The sequence below is a fragment of the Rhynchophorus ferrugineus genome, unplaced genomic scaffold, assembly GCF_030347505.1.
Source record: "Rhynchophorus ferrugineus isolate W39M unplaced genomic scaffold, kcgeb_rfMv2 rfM5, whole genome shotgun sequence".
NCBI lineage: Eukaryota > Metazoa > Arthropoda > Insecta > Coleoptera > Curculionidae > Rhynchophorus > Rhynchophorus ferrugineus.
Window position 1 is genome coordinate 27,528,181 of NW_027472584.1, and position 25,528 is coordinate 27,553,708.

At 30.2% G+C, this 25,528-nt stretch overlaps 1 protein-coding gene across 1 annotated transcript in view; it reads left to right on the forward strand.

The window, feature by feature from the left end:
• LOC143197467 (uncharacterized) overlaps positions 1 to 18,395 on the forward strand; it is a 105,477-nt gene extending 87,082 nt beyond the window's left edge. Inside the window, exon 3 of the mRNA XM_076405995.1 lies at positions 16,453 to 18,395. Within this exon, the coding sequence (XP_076262110.1) occupies positions 16,482 to 18,203 (1,722 nt within the window). The 5' untranslated portion in view covers positions 16,453 to 16,481 and the 3' untranslated portion in view covers positions 18,204 to 18,395. The remainder of the gene's footprint in view (positions 1 to 16,452) is intronic.
• Positions 18,396 to 25,528: the final 7,133 nt, after the last annotated feature.

Consider the following 25,528-nt stretch of genomic DNA (forward strand, 5'->3'; position numbering starts at 1 on the left):
AACTAATAAGGTTAGAAATAAAGTTTTTTATATTTTTTTTCATTGTCATTTTTAATGACTTTCCGGTACATCCGGTAATTAAGTACCTGTTAAAATAAATTAGTTAAATATTAAGTAAAGAGACAAATACCTAACAGGTGTATAGAATAACAGATGTTATTCAAAAAGGCCATGAAGACAGAAAAAGTATGTTTAGTAATATTCTTAGATTTTTATTCGTAACACAGCTGAAATGTCTAGAGTCAGAGAAGAGGAAGCCTACTTTACAGCAAAAGAAGTTAAAGCAGGTGTAGCAAAAAAGAATGATTCTTGATGCAAAACTACATCAGAAGGAACATGTTAAAGAGAGAAGGAAATAACTAGAGCTAAAATATAGAAGAATATCATTTTTAATTGGAAAAAAATAACAAATATCAGTACATAATAAATCACTGTTATACAAGCAAATATTAAAACTCAGATGGACCTACGGAGCTCACTTATGGGAGAAGTTCAGTAAATGCACCAAGATATTATAGGACTGACTATTTACAATGATACCTTAACATGTCGACTGTCACTCAGGAAATAATCAAGATAATTGCAAGAAAATCCTCAATTTCTATCTTATTATCGAAGTATTTCAACTATTGAATAGTCAACAAACAAACACAACAGGATACATACAGATGTTTTATCTGTATATTCACTATTATCTCCGACAGCTATAATTGCAGTATCATCAGCAAATGTAGCCATCGTAACATTCTCCATTTGTGGTATATCACAAGTGTAGAGTAGATAAAACACCCAGATTGACCCCAGTACACTTCCTTGTGGTAGACCTGCTTTAACTTCTTTTATTCTAGAGTAAGCTTCTTCTTGTTTAACTCTAAACATTCTAGTAGTTTTTTCTAAACCAAAAAACCAAACCAAACCAAACCTTATCGAAGGCTTATGCTACATCTAGGAATATGGCTGAGTATACTTTTTGCTTTCGTAGGCTCTATCAATAACATGTATTATTCTGTACACCTGGTAAATTGTTGAATGGTTGTTAATAAACCCATACTGGTGTGTTGGTATTAGGTTTTTTCTCTCTATATAAAGACTTATAAACAAAGATAAAAACAGCAGTATAAATAAATAAACACTATCCCAATGAGGACTTGACGATATAGGCAATTTTTTAGATTAATATGACTGGAATTGATACTAATGTGAAAATCTATAAAATCTAGGGTACATTCCAATGTAACAAATGTCTATGAAACAATGATATGATAAAAAATACAAAAAATATTGATAATAAATGAAATTACCCATTCTAAATGTTTTGTTCTAATATAATTTATAACAGTTTATAATATCCAAATATTATACTAGGCAGCCCGAAAAAAAAAACGATGATAATCAAAATACACATGCTCGAAAAATTGGAACAATTTCCTTTGCATCTACCCATACATCAATTTGACAACGAATCGAACCTGGGAATATTTTAAAAATGAAAACGAATTTTACTAAAATATATCGCCAATATAAGTTGAAAAATGATAAGAATATTTCACGGCAAACAAATACAACGCTATATAGGATAATAATTCATTGAAACACTTTTAGAGATATGAAATTCGGTCCGATACCAATCCGTAAATGTCAGTTCGAGAGATAATTCAATTAAATTATGTAAATTAATTTCGAAATAAAGCTGATCTGCTAGCAAAACTCGATACATAACTGAATACTGTTTAATATTACAATGTTTACGGTTGATTTCTTATTATTTTCACACTCTATCGTAATATTTCCATATAAAATATTCGATTATTCAATGTCATATTGTAGGTTCTGTTTAAAAAAATTGTTATCACTACCTAGTATAAAACAAAGTCGCCTTTTCTGTCCCTATATCCCTATGTGCGCTTAAATCTTTAAAACTATGCAACGGATTTTGATGCGGTTTTTTTCAATAGATAGAGTGATTCAAGAGGAAGGTTTGTATGAATAATACATGCATAATATACTAAGGCAACATTGCTAATTTTAGAGGTTTCTAACGTGATGTCGTAAATTAACCTATTTTTTTAGGCTTATTTAGCAATTAGCAAAAACGCTGCCTACGAGTTAGATCAAATTAATGTACTACAGTATTGTACACCATAAAAAGGTCTACAAAAAAGTCCGCGATGGTATATGTTTATCTTTTAGGGATAACCCACATTAACCATTTTTATTGTTTACTTTTTACGTGAGAAAATGGCTTATTTACGAAGCTATTTTAAGCAATACGGCATTAATCCTTATCGAATTAAGTACCTTAAATACAGTGAGCAATTAATATAGATCAATATGGTTCCTTAAAGCATGTTAATTAAACAAATATTTTCGGAGATATTACAAATTTAAAATTTGCGTTTAAAAATGTGTAATGTAATAAAAATTGTATGAATTTAGATATTCCAAAGATAGCAGGAAATCTTCATAGTAAGTACAGGGGTAGAGGAATTGTTTTACTCCAAATTTAATGCGTGCAGGCCAAGGGCAGTAATGAATGAACCAAAAATACTGGATCGATTTTAATCATGTTTTCATTGAGTGACATAGGCATATATATTTTATGCCCGTGCAAAGTCGGAGCGGGCCGCTATGTTTTTATATACAACGTTCATATTTTTTCTGTAGTGTATTTAATTTAGTATCAGCATTGCACCCGTGCGAAGCCGGGGCGGGTCGCTAGTTTATATAATAATACTGATACCCATAATATTTAACCGTATTTCGCCAAAAGAAAAAAACAAACCGCGATCATAGAACTTCACTTTATACAACAGATTTAGTATTGTGTGACTTATGAATATTCATGTCAGCCACATATATTGGTGAAAGTATCAATGGGAATAACCTAACATAACTGTTAGATTCGATGGTTTTAACATTTATCTGCATAAAAGTTTTCTATTTATTATTATTGAGTAATATAGAGGCCTCCAAACATTTTAAGAAACTTAATTGTTATGCTCCGTCATATCCAAATTGTCGGTTTTAACGATTTGAAAGTGGTGATTTTTATGTCAATAACAAAGAAAGCCAGCAAAGTTCAACAACAAAGAAAATCCAACTCAAACTCTTCAAAAACTTTCAGAAAACAATTATTGAATCAACTGTTTCCAGGTATTTACATGCGATAGGAAAGATCCAAAAGGACGGAAAATGACTAGTATTTAATCCAGAAGTAGATATCGATACCAACTCGAATGGGAGGTTCTGCCTTACTCAGCGTACTCACCAAACTTAGAACCTTCTGCTTACCCCTTATTCAGCTGTCATATTACTAGAAAAATGGTGAAAAGTTGTAAAGAATTATTGATTATGGATCAAAGTCGACAAGATGACAATTTAGAACAATGGAAGTAGTTCTTCATTCAGCTGTACTGTGACAATAGTGGCACAGAATATTCCTTGACCTAGCAACATTGCTAATTATTGATATTCCAGAAATTTTAGTGACGAACGTAAAATAGAGAAATTCAAAATAGCTATAAAATAATGAAATATGGAATAAGACTACCAGAGTTTGATTGAAGATTGAAAAAAGAGTAAGTAAAGCACACCGTCAACATAAAAGAAGTAATAAATCATGGAACAAATATTATTTTAATAATAGCAATGGTTGAATTTTATATACGCCTTTACCAACGAGGGTTTATCTGGACTGGACCTACTGTTTAGCGTGGGCTCCGAACCACGGTCCTCGGCATTAAGCCTACTGACTGGCGATTGACCAACTTAGAAATCATCCCAGAAGACATCCGGTCTTACCCAGCCTAGTTATTGGCGTAACTGGGATAAATTTCCTTGTCAGATTTGGTACTCTTACCTAGGACAATCACAAATATTGAACAATTACAAACATAAATTTACACAACCATGCCCCAGCAGGATTCGAACCCGCGACTATCGCAAGAGTAGATGGAAAGTCCCGTCGCCTTTACCAGCCAAGCCGGCTATTGAATTACTTTAAAATATGCTGGAAGGTAATAATTAAGTCTATTACTCGACGTATTTTATTCTAAACACATTAAAAATAAAATATCCAAAAACCCACAATCTTTCTATTATCAATACTTATATCTTGACCCTCGTATCATACAGACAAGTATAATATCCTAGATAATATAGTTTTAATTCAATTGGCCCTCAAACGGTTCTCTTATAAGTTATAGTGGTGTCGAAAAAAATCTTATTGGTTGCCAGACCACGTATTATGCCCCATTTTCTAAAACCCTAATATAAATGTATCAATAAATCACTCTATATAAAATTCAACCCACAATATTTGGGTGAAACTTATAAATCATTATTAACGCCAAAAACGAAGAGTGAGTATATCTTAATTAAGAAGCAAAAGTTAAATCCACCTACAGTTTTTTTTTAGACGAAATATACAGTTCTTTTTTTAAGTCGTCTGTTGTAATGTTTATATTAGTTTCGACTTCGTAAAATCCACAAGACGATTTTTTGCTCGCCCTTAAGTTAATCTTTACGAAGTAAATTGATAAAAACAAAGCCCAATTGTGAAACAAATACGATGGGAATAGTTCGGTCCGAATAAAAACTAAAGTAAAATTTACTGTTTTGAGTTTGACCTCATACAACCTTCACTTTGGTTATTTTTGTTCTCTGAATGACTGGAAACGATGGAGACCCCTATTCTAACGAATCGGTCTCTAGTGGTTAATGTTTTCAACGATCAAAACCCCTTTCCAAGCCCAATTTTCCCTACACTTTGAGACAACTTCCTTTCAATCTGTTAGTTTAAAAAAAACACATCCTTCATGAACCGTTTTTTTTTCTTTTTAATTTTTTAAAAACATTTTCAATGGATAAAATGTCATAGTAATTACTTCACCAACATTTCTCACTACAGGGACATTTTTTTAATTAAAAGGCGTCTAATTATCTTCATTAACAGTTTAAAAACACTCTGCCAATATATACGTGGTCTCTTCAAAAGTATCTATACATTATTGCTAGTTTACTTATTCACAACTTTTGCAACAACAATACTGTAATAATATCCTAGCCTCCATATTCACCAGACATAGTCCGTGTGAGTTTCTCCTGCCTCCACAAACGAACAAAAAAACCTTCAAGGGTAATCATTTTGTAAACCTAGGCCAGATTAAAACTGAAAGAGCTTTCCAGAACTGTTTCGGAGATTGGAAAAGATGTTGAAAAAACGAATTGTTAATGTTTTATTTAAATTTTCATTACTGTAATTTCTTTATGATTAAAAAAAAGAGAACTAAAGATCATCGAATAACATCAAAGACCTTGATGTCATATCGACAACCGAACCTGCACTGAAAACTTTTATTATATGGTATTTGGTAAAGAGAAACTGTATGGAACATCAAATACATAATACCACCATTCATATAGATTGTTATAAAAATTCGAGAAACTTTTTTAATTAAAATTATACCTTATATTTTGTTTTGGCATTTTTACTTTCAGCTTATGAGTTTTTACAGAAACGCCACAGTCTTTGAACAGAAAAAGAAACAAACCCAAAATGTTTCACCGATATTTCCTTTGAAGGAAACAGAAATATTCTGTGAAATAGAACTAAAACAACAAACTTCAATTAGCACGCTTGAGATTTCCTCAGTGACTTAGGAACGTAACTCACTTTTAATTAGTCATTTGTTATTTGCCAGTTTTCACGCGTATTTCTCGACCTAAATGAATGTTCTTACCGAAGTATCCTCATTCACCATATTGTCCAGATTTAGATTGTCGAAATATGTTTCCACGCAGTTGCCATTAATTCTTCCTTTAGCGGTTTCCATTCATCATTTCTTTGAGATGACGAAATAATTGTGTATCAGGTGGAACTAAATCTGGAGAATATGATGAATTATCAAACATTGTTGCGAATGAAATGGAAAAAAACAGCAAATATATCATATATATATATATATATATATATATATATATATATATATATATATATATATATATATATATATATATATATATATATATATATAGCTTATCAAGGCTCTAAGTTCGAAAGTTAGTTGATCTGATGTGACCCACTATTTAGTAATTATCGTAAAATCCACGCAGTTGTCATTAATTCCTCCTTTAGCGGTTACCGTTCATCATTTGTTTTAAATGACGAAATAATCGTGTGTCAATAGGAACTAAATCTTGAGAATATGATGGATTATCAAAAATTGTTGCGAATGAAATGAAAAAAAATATAGAGAAAACGCTATGATTAAAAAAACTGCAAATAAAATAAAATGAAAAAAAAATCAATCAAAAAGATATGGGCAGCTTATTGAGGGCAGAACTTCTAAGTTCGAAAGTTAGTTGATCTGGTGTGACCCACTTTTTAGTAATTAACGTAAAATCCACGCAGTTGTCATTAATTCCTCCTTTAGCGTTTACCATTCATCATTTATTTTAAATGACGAAATAATCGTGTGTCAATAGGAACTAAATCTTGAGAATATGATGGATTATCAAAAATTGTTGCGAATGAAATGAAAAAAAAAATATAGAGAAAACGCTATGATTAAAAAAAACTGCAAATAAAATAAAATGAAAAAAAATCAATCAAAAAGATATGGGCAGCTTATTGAGGGCAGAACTTCTAAGTTCGAAAGTTAGTTGATTTGGTGTGACCCACTTATTAGTAATTAACGTAAAATCCACGCAGTTGTCATTAATTCCTCCTTTAGCGTTTACCATTCATCATTTATTTTAAATGACGAAATAATCGTGTGTCAATAGGAACTAAATCTTGAGAATATGATGGATTATCAAAAATTGTTGCGAATGAAATGAAAAAAAAAATATAGAGAAAACGCTATGATTAAAAAAAACTGCAAATAAAATAAAATGAAAAAAAAATCAATCAAAAAGATATAGGAAGCTTATTGAGGGCAGAACTTCTAAGTTCGAAAGTTAGTTGATCTGGTGTGACCCACTTTTTAGTAATTATCGTAAAATCCCCTTGAAGTCTGACATCAATTAACTTTCTAGCTCAAAATTGCCACAAAATTAAAAAACCAAATTACGTTAGAAAGTTCGCAATAAAGAAGCTAATTCCGAACGGTCACATTAAATTTCTTAATATTCACGATTCTATCCGATGAAAGGCAATTTAGCTTTGTGCTGTTTTATTTGTTATTAATTTATTAAAATTGTCCCGATTCGGCAATATAGATTTTTGCTATAAATAGCATATATTATATTATATTACATGGCAAAAACCCTAGGCATCTATATATTAATGAAACGAAAACTTCGGATCCTTCGTTAAGAATATTGCGTGCATGGAGAACCGTGGAAGACTAAATTTTTATATGTAAGTGTTACAAATGGCATAATTATATACCGTGGCGCATTCACCTTTTTTTAAACAATGTATTACTAGTGATAATATTTATTTAATTAAACGTCCTCAAAGTTTAACTATTATATATTAGTTGCAGAATGTATATTGCTGGTTCAGAACTTCTGAAGGTATATTTCCAATATTAGAGAGAATTCAATAACAGATAATTGGTGTTTAATTTACTGTCGTCTAATGATTTAAGGAATGAAAAGAGGAACCACGGTTTAATAAATGAGTGCATTTTAATTAAATTTGATGATTTATGTCAGTATATATATATATATATATATATATATATATATATATATATATATATATATTTATAAATTATTATTATGATATAAACATTTTGGGAATTAAATAATATTTTCGATATATGTTCAGTGGTTTGGGATTTTATATGTTTACAGATCATTTACACAGAAGAAATAGTGAATCATTGAATTTCAAACTATATATATAAACAGTTATTGAATTATGAAAGTGATAAAAAGTCAATAATAATAAAGTTAAAATAACTGAGGTTGAATTTCGACTATCAGTCTGTGTAAAATTATTCAATGGGACATTTTCTTTGAATGTATCAAAAAATAAATATATTTGATATTTGGTCAATATTTAACATAGTTGACATAATTATTTACCAGTATATATTATTTAATTTTCACATTGTTTAAGATTTCCACAAATATTTCGAAATTAAAATGTTCGTGAATTTATTTATGCTTTATTAAGTTATTTTGGTGGTATCAAACAAAAAGGGCGTGGAATCCCATGTATCCAATTTAAAACTACATAAAGGAAATACTAAAATTCAGAAGGGAATAAAATTAGAAGCAATTAATCTATATTTGCCGCAAAACAATTTCATTTTTTCCGGTATTTTAGCGTTCTTTTGTTAAATTGATACCATTAAAATGTTTCTCCGAGGCCCTTGTTTTGTATGTGGTCAAAATAAACATTTAAATTAAATCTAATAAATTCTCAACAAGCAGTCGTTCCGCATAACCCTATACTGCGTATCACAATACAACAATAGACTGTAAAAAAAATGAAATAAAATCAAATAAATTTAATATGAAAACGTGGCCCTTTTGATGGTTCTAAGCATTAAGAAAACAATCAAAACAAAACATAAAATATACGAATGCTTCATTATTGATGCTTAGACTCTTTTTTATTTGTACAATCCTTGAGAAAATGTCAATATTATTTTTTTAGATTTTGGGTCTTTCTTAAAATAACATCAGAAATGATTAATGGAAATTGATGATTTTGTTTTTCTATTTGATTTTATATTGTATTTTTTATGTAATTATGGTGTTCTTGTTTCGTGATTAGAAGTTTAAAAAAAATAATTACACATAATAAAATACTTCCTCACATTAAACAAAAATGCATATATAAAATGATAGATATAAAAAATTAATATATATCATATACGTCACGTTAACATTTGGACATAATATTTCAAGTTTACTCAACCAATTTACTTAAAAATTGACGACCAATCCTTATAGAAACCACTCAATGGAACATTTTCTTTAAATATAATAATATCAATCGAAATTTATTATCAAATTTAATAGTAATAATAATAAAGAGGGTAATAATTATTACTTTCCAAGGCCAATTTTTCCTACACTATGAGACAACTTCCTTTCAATCTGTTAGTTTAAAAAAATCACATCCCTCATGGACCGTTTTTTCCTCTATCTAATTGTTTAAAAGCATTTTCATCGTACAGAATATACATACTCACACATAAAACAATACTGTATTGCCTCCATATTCACCAGACATAGTCCGTGTGAGATTTTCCTGTCTCCAAAAATAAAGAAAACCTAAAGTGTTTTGGATTTGTCACGTTAATATCTTGGCATAATATTTAAAGTTATCTAAGTTTATCTAGCTTCAAATTTATTAGTAATAACAATAAAAGAGTAATAATTATTACTTTTTTGTAATAGGAACATAAAATTAAATGAATTACGGTCGAATTTCGACGACCACTCCTTATAGAAATCACTCGATGGCAAATTTTCTTTAAATAGAACGTAGTCATATTAATCAAAGTTTATCAAATTTAATAGTAAGAATAATAAAAAGGGTAATTATAATTATTTTTTGTAATAGAAACATAAAATTAAATGAATTACGGTCGAATTTCGACGACCACTCCTTATAGAAACCACTCCAGGGAACATTTTCCTTAAATAGAATGTAGTGGTATTAATCGAAGTTTATCTTTCTCATCCATTCGTCAAATTTCATTCGGCTACTCTCCAGATAAGCCACCTTACTCCCTAAAAATATGAGTTATCATTTACACCTAGTTTATTTCCTCGGTGAAAAATCATCTCGATTTTTCATCTCAAACCGTTTGTATATTCTCTCGCGATTCATTTCGTTTCTAGCATCTTTCATTGCCTTTGTAACCATATCATTTTTGTTTTTATTCCGACGTCAAATTGACTGGGATAATTCATATATATAGATTAATGTATTGGAAAATTACCTTCGGCTTTCTTTGTGTTTATCTGACTATTACGATTTCCCCCCCGTTTTATTTACCGCAATTTATATCTACGTCCACAGATAAATTATTACATTTTAGTTTATGATATCATTTACATTTTTTGGTCTTATACCATTCGTTTTTGTAAATTGATCATAAAAAATATACAATAAATCGCATACCTAATAAACCTTCTTCAAATAATGATTATTAATCGTTGCCAATTAACCTATAATTTGTTTTTTCAATAGCCGTATCTAGTATATTCTATAATCTTTTTATGAAAGAGGGTTTATCTGGACTGGACCAGTTTAACGTGGGCTCCGAACCACGATCCTCGGCATTAAGTCTACCGACTGGCGAGTGACCAACTTAGAAATCATCTCAGAAGACATCCGCTCTTACCCAGCCTGGTTACTGGCGTGACTAGGATCATATTCATTGTTAGATTTTACACTATTGCCTAGAACAATCACAAACATACATTTACGATCAAGCCCCAGCAAGATTCGAACCCGCGACTATCGCAACAGTAGGTGGATCGTCCTGTCGCCTTTGCCACTGCGCCAACTAAGCCGGCATGAATTATAGTAGATCACACACCATGTATGGACCGTTAGAGTATATAGAAAAAAGCTACAACCCAACAAAACACGCCATATTCGCCAGACATTATCCCTCATGAGGATTGCCTAAGAGCTTCATATGTTTTTGATAAACCAATTTCCACAAAATTCCCTAACCCTTAATAAACCAAAGATGTAACTAGCTATAAACTATAACAACATACATAATGTTTCACCAAAAAATATCCTTAAAATTAAATTACTGCACATTTATAAATAAAATATAAAATAAATTACAGATTTTATTTTTTAGTCGAAGTCATAAAATCATTTTTTATTTATATTAAAATATAATTTAATCGTATTAATTCGAATTGAATAAAAAAGTTTTTGTTTCTAGAGGGAGACCTAAAGGAATAAATCTTTTTAATATATATATATAAAAAAGTAGGGCCAATATGAAGAGATTGAAATTCCTTGGCGACATTAAAGCCATTTGAAAAGATTTATGTTTCCCAGAGAAACATTATCCTAATACCACCGAAAATGTTAAAACTGTGCCAGAAGAATAAATTCCTAGAAAATGACAATGAACCTGGAAAATATACTTGTAGAATTTTAAACTTAACTAATAGGTTTTGATAAAAAATTCTTTACGACAATGTTACATAGCTTTGTACCGGGAATCTCTCGATTCGTTTTCCATTTACGGTTAAAAAGGAATAAAATCAAACATTGTTTGCATTTCTACATATGGAAAAATAAAATATTTTCGTTCTTTTCTCGAATAAAAGCACATACGCCGATGGACAAGAAAATCCAGTTGTTCTAATGCGAAAGCTCGTTGTGAAAGCTTCTCAAAATCGATATATCATTAGAAAAACGCACTACAGCCATAATAATTCGAGATGATATAAAGCATTTCGAAAAAGAAAAATTCCGCAAAGACTACCTGCAAGCCACCAGTATAACCATAGAGGAAGCCCATGGACCATTAACAATTTCTGCGATTTATTGCCCACCCAAACATAACAACAAGGCAGAACAATTTCAAGAATTCTTCCGTACGCTAGGTAATAGATTTATAGCAGGAGGAGATTATAATGCAAAACATTTAATGTGGGGTTCAAGAATAATAACCTCAAAAGGTAGAGAACTGCTCAAAGCCATAAGGATAGATAACTTACAACATATCTCTACTGGTGAACCAACATATTGGCCTTCAGACAGAAATAAAAAACCAGATACAATAGATTTCTGTATTACAAAAAATATTGATCCAAAAAAGTGTCAGGCAGAATCATGTTTCGACCTGTCTTCTGATCATTCACCAATAATAGTAACAATTTCTTCAAAAATTACCATCAAAGACAAACCCCCTTCTCTGTGCAATAATAGAACTAACTGGCCCTCATTTAGAGAAAACTTAGACCAAAATATCTCTCTAAACTTACCGTTACAAACTGAAATGGATATAGAAATAGCAGCAATAAATCTTACAAAAAATATACAGGAGGCAGCATATTCCGCGACTCCCAACAGTGAAACATTTCCAAGAAAAAATACACATATATCATGTACAATACAGAAAAAGATAGCAGAAAAAAGAAAGTTACGACGAAATTGGCAACAGCAAAGGACTGAAGAGAATAAAAAAAAATTTAATAGGGCCATAAAAGAGCTGAGAGATCTAATCCAAATCGAACAGAACCAAGGCATTCAAGAATACCTAGAAAACTTGACATCAACTGAGGCTACAGACTATTCGCTGTGGAAAGCAACAAAAAAGCTTAGGAGATCCCAGCAGCATAACCCACCTATTAAAACAAGCGAAAATAATTGGGCGAGAAGCAATAAAGAGAAGGCCGACATATTCTCAAAACACTTAAAAAATGTTTTTAAACCTTTCCAGTCTCAGCTATATAAAGATGACGAAAATAAAATCACTAGCTTTCTAGATTCGCCATTTCAAATGGATTTACCGCACGAGAAATTAACGGTCAAAAAAGTTAAACATACAATAATGAGAGAGATTAATATTAAAAAAGCTCCTGGTTATGACTTAATTACTGGCAAAATTTTAAAAGAACTATCAGAAAAGGCTATAAAACTATTAACATATATATTTAATGCTATGCTACGAATTAATTACTTCCCTAGTATCTGGAAAGTAGCTAAAATATTAATGATACTTAAACCAGGAAAAATACCAGAAGATGTGACCTCCTACCGACCTATAAGTTTATTACCAATAATCTCGAAAGTTTTCGAGAAATTATACATAAAAAAACTAAACTATATAATAGAAAAAAGAAAAATTATTCCAGAACATCAGTTTGGCTTTCGCAATAAGCATGGGACTATAGAACAAGTGCATAGACTTGTAAACCAAATAAACGCTGACCTAAATGCCAAAAGATATTGTTCGGCTGCTTTCCTAGACATATCTCAGGCTTTTGACAAAGTATGGCATACGGGCTTGCAGGTTAAACTAAAGAAACTTCTCCCTCATCCGGACTATCAGCTACTAAAATCATATCTCACTGACAGACATTTTATTGTAAATCAAGGCGATGAACATACCGAATTAAATCCCATATATTCAGGAGTTCCGCAAGGTAGTGTACTGGGTCCAGTACTGTATCTTCTGTATACGGCTGATCTGCCCACCACAAAAATAACTACTGTGGCAACATATGCAGACGATACAGCAATCTTAGCATCCCATGAAGATCCAGACACAGCATCAATAAACCTACAAACCCATCTGGAGCAAATACAATTATGGTTGAAGACATGGCGCATTAAAGCCAATGAATCAAAATCCACGCATATAACGTTTACACTGCGTAGAAGAACATGTCCACCAGTAAATATCAATCATCGTCAACTCCCCCAAGCAGACCATGTTAAATATCTTGGTATGCATTTAGATCGACGCCTAACCTGGAAGAAGCACATACTCTCTAAACGGAAACAACTAGGACTAAAATTATATCAAATGTATTGGCTCATTGGGCGCAAATCCAAGTTATCATTAGATAACATGGTATTGCTGTATGAGTCTATACTCAAGCCCATTTGGACATATGGAATTCAACTATGGGGTACCGCTAGCAAATCTAATATATCCATCATTCAACGGTTCCAAAATAAGGTGTTGCGTGCCATTGTTGATGCTCCGTACTATATTTCAAATAAAGTGATACAACGCGATATTCCTCTAGAACCTATAACGAGTGTAATCCAACGTGTTTGTGTGAAGTACTTCGAAAGAGTGTCAGTGCATCCCAATGTACTCGCTAATCAGCTAAATATGCGACGTGATAGTGAAGTGCGTAGACTAAAACGTTTAACACCACCTGATCTGATTACTGGACATATGTAGAGTTTAGAATAAGCATTAGAATAAGACTAATTAATTAAGATAATATTTTATACAGAAGATTGCTTAATGAAGTGATTTTCTACATGCCATGTATATATAATATAAACAGAAGAAATACTTATTGCCAATAGGGCAGATTGTGGACTCACGAAGAGTAATAATAAAAAAAAAAAAAAAAAAAAAAAAGAAAAACGCACATTGTTGCTTGCTAGAAGAAAAGGGCTCGTTTTAAACAGAGAAACCATCCTGATAGTCGAATACATTTTTTTTGAGAATATGGCGGAGGATCCGACAAGAAAAAAAGCATTAATATGGCGAAGGAGCCCACGAGAAAAAAAATCATTACATAAATTGTATTCGAGAAAAAGAAATAAACTACCAGATAAAATGTTTGAACGGTTGATGTTTCCTTGCTAATGATGGTATTTAGGGAAGAGCAAATGGCAAATAGAAGTGGAACTCTAACGGTTACATCAATGAGTTTTTGCACGCAGCCAAATTTAATACATCATGCTTGATAATACTGCAATTGGCAGGTGAAAAAAAAGTTCTGTTCGGTGTTACGGTTTGAAATAGCAAAGCGACCGATATCAAACGAAATATCGATTATTAATTATCTCTTTAAATAAATAAAGAAGAGACAGTAAAGGTTTCTTTTTATTATTGAAAGGTACTCATTTAAAGCGTCGGACTAACAACAAAGAACAAATTGAACACCTTATAAATTTATATGGATATTTTAGAGCCAATTTAAAAAAAGAGTAACCATATTTTTAAAAGCCTTATAAAATTTGGAATTACAGCCATTATTCGTTATAACTTAACAATTTTCATTGGGGAAAAAATCCGTGGTAACTTTTATTTTAATTTAAAATGGTGAAAGCGTATTTAACCTATTGTATATTGATACACGTTAAACCTCTTGAGAAAGGGGAAATGGCAAGCTAAACATTTATCATTTTACGTTCTTATCCAGTGGAAAGTCCGCTGAGTCCACTATGGTCACGTCTACATATTTATTTATTGTAAAGAGAAAGTATGTCTGTGTATGTGTTGATCATTAAATTTTTGTTCGGTGTTTTATAAACTTGAAGGTTTACGACTATTATGGTTTTGCTATATACTCGCTTTAAATGAACACAGTTTTGTTTGAAAAATTATATATATATATATATATATATATATATATATATATATATATATATATATATATATATATATATTATATGACGAAACAGGTAATAATATTTTTCGTTTAATAATGTCCGATCAAAGATTTATCTACTGCTGGTCAAACTAAATCAACAATCCATCCAAAAAATAATCAAAACTCGTTATCTTCACTTATCTCTATTTATCTATATTTATCTACTTACGATTATTATCTATCTTTTCGATAATTATCTATCTTTTAATTTTATCTACCTTTATCTTTATTATTATTTATCTAGATTTATCTATTATTATCTATATGGATTTATCTAAAAATATAGATTTATCCCATTGGTGCTTATTTAGTATCTAGAGAAATAATATTTTTTTGTTGACTCAAGGTACAGTTACAATACAACAATACAATATTATTATCTTTATCTGGAACATATATACATTTTTCTGGAAGATAGCAAGCTATATCTAGAATATAAATATGAAATATATATCTTCATCTTCAATTTACTTATATTATTTATACCTATATTTATCATTATCTATGATTATTATCTGTATTTATTACATTGATTTATATTTAATATCTTACGATTATTATCTATCTTTTAATTTTATCTACCTTTATCTTTATTATTATTTATCTACATTTATCTATTATTATCTATATGGATTTATCTAAAAATATATATTTATCCCATTGGTGCTGATTTAGTATCTAGAGAAATAATATTTTTTTGTTGACTCAAGGTACAGTTACAATACAATATTATTATCTTTATCTGGAACATATATACATTTTTCTGGAACCTATCTATCTTTATCTAGAATATATATCTGGAATATATATATTCATCTTCAATTTACCTATATTATTATCTGTATTTATTACATTTATTTATATTTAATATTTTACTATATATATATAATATATATATATATATTTATATATATATATATATATATATATATACTATATATAATACTGAAGGTAAAAGTAGTGCACAAAGTTGATTAAGATAAGATAACACCATCTTGTAGCAAAAATGTAAAGTATCTTTGGATCTCGAGTGCTAAAAATAAGAGAATCACCACGAGACATATGGATAGACTCTCGTGTTAATGGTTGGTAAACAATGGACAAGAACTCAAGATGTCAGAGTGTTAATACATGAACTATTATTTCTGTAGATACTAAATAAGCTTGAACGTAACTAATATAGATAATGATAATAAATATAGATAAGAATAATAATTATATATAAAGATTATACATGTAGATAATAATTATTGATAATGACAAATATATAGTGTATATATATGTATATATAGTCATATAGATATAGGAAAATTTACACAGTTTTTAAAAAAATGTTGAACGATTCAGTTGTTAAACACTTTTTTTTCTGTTTTGTTGCAGAGGTTCCATGACCATGCTGTTCCTTTGCCATGGGCGATGAAAAAACCCAACAAATGTGGATAATTTTTATTTCAACAATATGCTTGCTATCGTTGATAACGTCAGTGAGTGGTGTGTTGTGCCCCAACGGTTGCAAATGTGAAAATGAGGTGCTTAGAGCGAATTGTTCTGGTGCTGGAATCGAAGTGGTGCCCATACAGCTCAATCCGGAGCTGCACGTCATGGATCTATCTCGGAACAAGATCACGCAACTGCATTACACGTTTACCTTCTACGAAAAACTGCTCGCGCTCGATGTGTCCAAGAACAGAATCAAAAACGTAGGAAGCGGCAATTTCAAGACCCAAAAAGTGTTGAAATCGTTAAATTTAAGTAGCAACTATATAGATTCTTTAACCAAGGATACATTCGAAGGATTAAAGGAACTTCTACAGTTGGATCTGAGTAACAATCAGCTGGAATCGATCAACCAGAATGCTTTTAAGGACTTGCATAACCTGACTGTGCTCAGATTAAACGGTAATCAGTTGGATTATTTCGAGGATGGTACATTCAAATCGACACCTAACTTAGAAACGTTGTACATAGATGATAATTCGTTCATTGAAATACCGAGTAGCCTATCGGATTTGGTTCGTTTGAAGATATTATCGGTGGCAAGGAATCTAATCGAAGTTCTCGAAGATGACAAGGTACCGAACCTTCACGATCTACATACGCTTGTGTTAGTTCAGAATCTTATTTTCGAGATTCAACCTACAGGGTTAGCCAGCTTCCCCAAGCTGGATCATTTGGATTTAAGTGATAACAATTTAACGGTGTTACCTACCGCACAACTAGCAAAGTTATCAAAACTGACCAACTTGAAATTGAATGGAAACTCTTTTGAGTCTATACCACCAGTGGCATTTCGTGGCTTGTTCCATTTAAAATATTTAATGCTCAACCGTTTAGAATATTTGAAAACGGTGGATGCCCGAGCCTTCGTCGACAATATCAACTTGGAGAAAATTAGTTTGGATTATAATTACAATACGAAAAGTCTGCCTACGAGATTGTTTCATGGAAACCCCAAGTTAAGATTCGTGTCCGTACGATATAACTCCATCAAATCTTTAGTTGCGAGTCATTTCCCTCTGGATCAACTGTCGGAGCTCCGACTAGGTGGTAACCCCTTGGACTGCAACTGCTCCATGGGGTGGCTGTGGAAACTCCTGCACGAGAGCATGTCCCAAACGAAGGATAATAACAGTTACGTTCAGGAATCGCCGAACCCTAAACCAGTACTCGTGAAAAAATCAAACGACTTAAAATTAGATGTGAACGAGGTTATGTGCGAAACTCCCGAAGAACTCCATAATATAAAGTTATTTCGTGCCACACAGCGTCAGATGGACTGTTCCATGAGTTGGCTAGCGATATTGTCAGTGTCTTTAACGGTTGTTTTTATATTAGGTATAATTGCCGGTGTATTCTTTTTCATGCCAAAGAAGAAGCCAAAGAAAACCATTGAAAAGGACATACCCAAAATAATCAAGACGAGCTATAACGCCCCTCCCCTACCACCACCTAGAAAATCTTTACCAAACAGCGATGCCGGTCATATAGACAGGTATATAATGCCGCCAATAATGTTACAAAACAGGGCCTTGCCTATATGGGATCCGTACGAACAGCAATGCAACGGGGGTGGAAATATCTACGAGCAACTAAACGATCACCGAGACAGACCCCATATTGTTTATGTTTAAATATACTTTCGATTCTCATACAAATCTACATGTTATACGTTTAGTTCGCTATTAAGATACACTTTCTGATGCCAAAATCAATATATTTGAAGCATTTATTGTATTATGATAACAATGAGCGCGAATAAAATGTTTGACGGGCCTAATATATGATGAAGGGTGTTTTTTAGAGGTAGAAGTATGTAATAGGAATAGTTTTAGTCTTATTTCAATCCCACTTAATCCGTTTCAATCCATCTTAAACCATATATGGTTATTTTAATTTAACAAGGCGTTCGTTCATTCCCGTAGAATGATATGCTTGTAATGGGAACTTTTTCTTAAATCTAATTCTTTTAATTTTTCCTGATAAGGCTTACATCAACTTCATTTATCATCATCGATTGTTAGGGGGGATTCGAACCTGGGATCCTGGTCGTGTTTCAATTCCGAAAATTTCTAGAGTAAATTTGACAAATCCCGGTATTTTCGGGTTTAATAAAAAATTAAATTTAACCCAAAACAGAAAGGATTTCGTCATTTTAAACCATATGTGGTCATTTCAATGTAATAAGGTGGCGTAATAATGACATGTTTTGCAATGGGAACTTTATCTTAAGTATATTATTCTCATTTCTTGGAAGTTTTAAGTAGAATTCTGTCAGTAAAAACAGTAAACATCTCGTTATCTGAAACCATATATGATCATTTTGTTATAACAATATTTGGTCATGGTAACATTTTCTTAAGTCTAATTAGGCTAATATTTCGAACTTCTAAGTGAAATTTTGACGTAACTTTTCCTGGAAAGGCTTACAAGAATTTCATGGAATCTTTGGAAATAACAATAAAAAATTCATCTCTGTAGAATGATATGTTTCCAATAGGAACTTTTTCTTAAGTCTAATTAATCTGTTTTTTTAAGGTTTAAAAATACAATTCTCTTTAGCATTTCCTGACAAGACTTATTCCAAATTAGTCATTTTATACAACAAATGTTTGGTTGAAATTAACTGTCAACTGTTAAAACAACTAGCATAGATAAGAGTATAGCCCTCATAGACTTCTACGCTTCTAAAGATAACACCTTTTATAAAATGCGAGATATTAAACCGAACAAAATTTTAATTTGATAATATGACTGACTATATATTTTTTTCCTAAATTTGATAATAAGCTAAGATATAATAGGCTAATATTTGGAACTTCTAAGTGAAATTCTGACGTAACTTTTCCTGGAAAAGCTTACAAGAATTTCATGGAATCTTTGGAAATAACAATAAAAAATTCATCTCTGTAGAATGATATGTTTCCAATAGGAACTTTTTCTTAAGTCTAATTAATCTGTTTTTTTAAGGTTTAAAAATACAATTCTCTTTAGCATTTCCTGACAAGACTTATTCCAAATTAGTCATTTTATACAACAAATGTTTGGTTGAAATTAACTGTCAACTGTTAAAACAACTAGCATAGATAAGAGTATAGCCCTCATAGACTTCTACGCTTCTAAAGATAACACCTTTTATAAAATGCGAGATATTAAACCGAACAAAATTTTAATTTGATAATATGACTGACTATATATTTTTTTCCTAAATTTGATAATAAGCTAAGATATAATAGGCTAATATTTGGAACTTCTAAGTGAAATTCTGACGTAACTTTTCCTGGAAAATCTTACAAGGATTTCATGGAATTTTTGGAAATAACAATAAAAAATTCATCTTGTCTCTGTAGAATGATATGTTTCCAATAGGAACTTTTTCTTAAGTCTAATTAATCTAATTTTTTTAAAGGTTTAAAAATACAATTCTCTTTAGCATTTCCTGCCAAGACTTATTTAAATTTAGTCATTTTATACAACAAATGTTTGGTTGAAATTAACTGTCAACTGTTAAAACAACTAGCATAGATAAGAGTATAGCCCTCATAGACTTCTACGCTTCTAAAGATAACACCTTTTATAAAATGCGAGATATTAAACCGAACAAAATTTTAATTTGATAACATGACTGACTATATATTTTTTCCTAAATTTGATAATAAGCTAAGATATAATAGGCTAATATTTCGAACTTCTAAGTGAAATTCTGACGTAACCTTTCCTGGAAAATCTTACAAGGATTTCATGGAATTTTTGGAAATAACAATAAAAAATTCATCTTGTCTCTGTAGAATGATATGTTTCCAATAGGAACTTTTTCTTAAGTCTAATTAATCTAATTTTTTTAAAGGTTTAAAAATACAATTCTCTTTAGCATTTCCTGACAAGACTTATTCCAAATTAGTCATTTTATACAACAAATGTTTGGTTGAAATTAACTGTGAACTGTTAAAACAACTGGCATAGATAAAAGTATAGCCCTCATAGACTTCTACACTTCTAAAGATAACACCTTTTATAAAATGCGAGATATTAAACCGAACAAAATTTTAATTTGATAACATGACTGACTATATATTTTTTCCTAAATTTGATAATAAGCTAAGATATAATAGGCTAATATTTCGAACTTCTAAGTGAAATTCTGACGTAACTTTTCCTGGAAAATCTTACAAGGATTTCATGGAATTTTTGGAAATAACAATAAAAAATTCATCTTGTCTCTGTAGAATGATATGTTTCCAATAGGAACTTTTTCTTAAATCTAATTAATCTAATTTTTTTAAAGGTTTAAAAATACAATTCTCTTTAGCATTTCCTGCCAAGACTTATTTAAATTTAGTCATTTTATACAACAAATGTTTGGTTGAAATTAACTGTGAACTGTTAAAACAACTGGCATAGATAAAAGTATAGCCCTCATAGACTTCTACACTTCTAAAGATAACACCTGTTATAAAATGCGAGATATTAAACCGAACAAAATTTTAATTTGATAACATGACTGACTATATATTTTTTTCCTAAAATTGATAATAAGCTAAGATATAATACGTTGAAATGTATGAAAAGTTTAATGTCTTGGAATTTATATTGGCTTAAAACCGCATCAGATAACCTTGACGTAATATACTAAGATACGTGTCATGATACAATGAACCAAATACGTTGCAATTATCATAAATCTGTATTATTTCAGGAATTAAGTGCTTTGATCTGATGTAGGTATACTATTTACAGATTCACCCCAATTCTATCTAGACGGCAATCTTTCTGTATTTATCTTAAGCTCTAATTTTCTCTAACGCATTTATCTCGTTTTGACACATTCTACTTAGGGAGGAAAAAATACACACACACACACACACACAACCCAGCACGCACACACAGAACGATTTCCCAGCGAGTAACATTCTTCGTGATTTTTTCCATTTTCCGAAATGAAAATAAATGCATAGATTTGTTCGATGTGTTGTGGAAAAATATCTCGTTTTAAAACAGATAACGTGGTTACGTGTTAAATATTCAAAGCATACGGAGCTCAATATCATTTTAATATGTCTTTCACACAAACACATATGCACAGACACGCATCCCTTTATATTTTCTACGTAAATATTTTATTATTAAACTCTATTGACATGGCTTTTGATCCGTGATATAAAGAATATGGCAAATATCTCATACAAGGTAAGTTAAATGCGAATAGTTTCATATAGTATTAAAATACTTTCGGAAAATTTAATATAAAATTAATAAAAACTTCTTTCGAAATGATTATGACATATATATATATATATATATATATATATATATATATATATATATATATATATATATATATATATATATATATATATATATATATATATATATATATATATATATATATGTCCAAAAGTTTGAAAATAATAAGGCAAATCTTAAACTATCTGTTAAAGTGCAAGAAAAAATGGTTTCAATTTAATTTTGTCCTCCTAAAATTTTTGTCCTTATTTAATTGGCTCGTAATTGATTATTCACTTTTCTATCAAAGTTATACCATACTAATTCGACTATGGTGGCCATTTCATTATTTGCAAAGTTTCTTCGTTTAATTTTTGCTCCAGGAACCTTCGACATAACCTTGACGAATGTTTAGAGTCACTTTCTTGTTGAAAAACAAAACTTTGGTCGATTAGATTAACTCCATTCTATTTTCCATCAATTCAGATCATATAGCCGGGTTTATTTTACCAAAACATACATCAATAGACATTACGGCTCACATCATTCAGTTTTTATAACTTTTAATCCACTCAAGACTATATCTCTCTACGTTAGTTATAGAAAAAACTAAATTTTCTCAATAAACATTACAACAAACCTCTGTTGTTGTAGATTTGGGACGTCCAAATCCCTTCCGATCTAAATTCTCTGAAAACCTTTACATGAAAATCCAACCTTTTCTGTACTTTGATACCTAGAATATTATTCCTAGTTCAAAATATAAATAACACTGCATCGTTCAAGAGAAATCTGTTTCCTTTTTCGCCATTTGATGAACTGTTTTGAACCAAACCAAACCAATAATTCTCGAAATTGTGAAACAATATTTATAATATTCAATAATAAATCAGTAACTAAAAACGGAAGGACAATTAATACAAAACCAATTATTTTATATACTATCAATATCAACATATTTATTTAAAGATATTGCAGTATTATCTATGTGAACTAAAAATAGGATGTTTTCCAAACTTTTGAACGATCGTATATATATATATATATATATATATATATATATATATATATATATATATATATATATATATATATATATATATATATATATATATATAGAAAGGGCGATTTTGATTCTCTAAATCGATATAAAATGTTAAAATCATAAAACTTTCATTATGCATGGCATCCCTTCTATTTCTAAAATATTTTATGTGTTATAAACAGTTTTATATAGTAATAAAATGTAACAAACGTTACGGAGGGAAAAAACCACAATAAAACACGGGGGGTAGAACATTAAAAAATGTCAATGTGTGCCATAAATATGGGGATGTGTATAACAACAACAAAAAAAATAGCTGTAAAGTCTCACATAAAACCATGTAGTAGAATTCTAATGATAACGTAGCAACACAAACCAAAATAACGAGGATCTATGCACTTATTTACGAATTACACGTTTTAATGCAAATGAACTTTCTAATTTTAAGTGCCCATAACAAAAAAAATGTGTCCAAAAATATACTATTTAAACATCCCTCCTCAAGAAGTATATTTTGACTATAAAATATATTTAGGTACATGGTAAAATGTCTCTTTGGTTATAAGCGTCCAAAGATATATTTTTTTAATTGTTTAAACTTTTGCAACACGTAAACGACTATACAGCAAAAGAACTCAGAATGATTTTGCTGTATATTCGACAATATTTGGGGTCTTAACAGAATATTAGACGAATACTATATAAATTTATACCAAAAAGAGTGAAATATTAGAAATACATACAAAATATTATGTAGATATACGAGAAATATATTTCTTTCATATAAAACTTCATTATTAAAGGAGGTAATGAAAGAAATGACAAGTATGAAAGATGATACAAGGTGCATTTCAATATCAACAGGACTACCCATACCAAATCAAGCTTGCAGGATTTTCGTTTCATGAGAAACTTCAATATTCTGAACAGGAAATAAATAAAAAAAATCACATGGTGCTCGATCAGGTGAATACGAGGGAGAATGGCATTTTTATCATTTCTCGTTGAGTTTGGAAAGTACCTTGTAAAAATAAAACATGTTCTTCCATTATGCTTTTTATACAATTTTGTGATCAAATAGATAACGCATTTTAGGTTAAAATATTTGTTGCTGCAATAGTGAATAGTTTTACGATTAATTTTATTGTATTTATATTTGTACAAAGTTAGCGAAGCAATAAGAGTTTTTAAAGTTACTGTTAAGTTTTTTCAGCACAGAAAAAGTCGACTCAAACCATCTTGAGTTAACCATTAAAATTCGATATTAGCTGTAAGATAACGTAATTTGTGGCCATATTTGTAACGATACAACTTTTATATTTTCTATATGATTTTTTTAAAACTGAAAATCGTAATAAGGATTTTAAAGGCATATACAGGACCGTGTATACTACAAAATGATATTTTTCACAACATAATGTTTATGTGTATCGGGAAGAAAAAAAACAAAAACAAAAACAGAGCAAGTGTTCTTGTATTTCTGTTTTAACTAATTATGCAAGTACTTATTGTTGTTCATATAACTCTAATTATATTCCAATTACTGTAACCTTACCGTACCTTACCGTTTCTTTTTATGTATATGTTATAATGTTCAAAAATAATAAATCATAAAATAAAATTTTTGAAAATAACCCTTTGTTTTACTACAATACCCTTGTTCTTGGCGCAACAAAACATTCATTTGTGGGAACATTTTTATATTAAATTCAACTTTTAAAATAATGAGTTCCACGTTTTCAACAACATTATATTGATATCAAAGATACTGAACATGAAATACCACCCAAAAATGTTTCAACAGCAAAAAATTCACTTGTGGAAACACTTTTATATTAAATTCAACTTTCAAAACGTAATTTCAACATTTTCAACAACATAATTATGACATAAAGGATAAAGATATAATACCCAAAGAAATGTTCCAAAATAATAAAATCAATCAATGATCAAATCAACAATCAATGATCAAATCAATGATATATCAAATCAACATCAGAAAAATTGGTGTAAGAAAACATTTACAAATTTATTTTGTAAATTAAAAAATTATTTTGACTATTTCAACAGCATGTTTTTGACATCAACGATAAAAGGACGACTATATTAAATCAACATCAGTATTATTTTATTTTGAAGTAGATGAATGTTTATTATAATAGCAGCTGATATCAATGAGAAACACTCTGTAGAGAAATCCCTATATACATGTCTAAATGTATGGCAAAATTTTAAATTTTCTTTTGAAATTTCCAGTCTGTAACTTTTTGATTATTTAAAATGCTTAAAATGCCTCTAGCCAATATCCTCACAACGAAGACTTGATTGTGCACACAAATAAGATAAAATGTCATCTATTATATGACAATTGCAATACCAAAAATTGTAGATTGGGGAACTTATGCCACTCCTGCTAATCCTGAAAAATAGCTGAAGGTTGTGAATTTGGACAACTATTTCTGATTAAATTAAATACAAAAATGATTAAAAATTATTCGGAATATGGTGATATAAATTAACGGTACTACCGAAAAAAGCAAACAGCAAAAAAACACGCCCATATTGGAACGGTAATAACCGCTTCTATAAGATAAAAAAAGAGAAAAACCAAGAAACAATCTCTATGATATTAATTAGCATATACGCCACAGTCACGAGGTTTGATTACGACATGCCGAAGAAAAAAAAGTT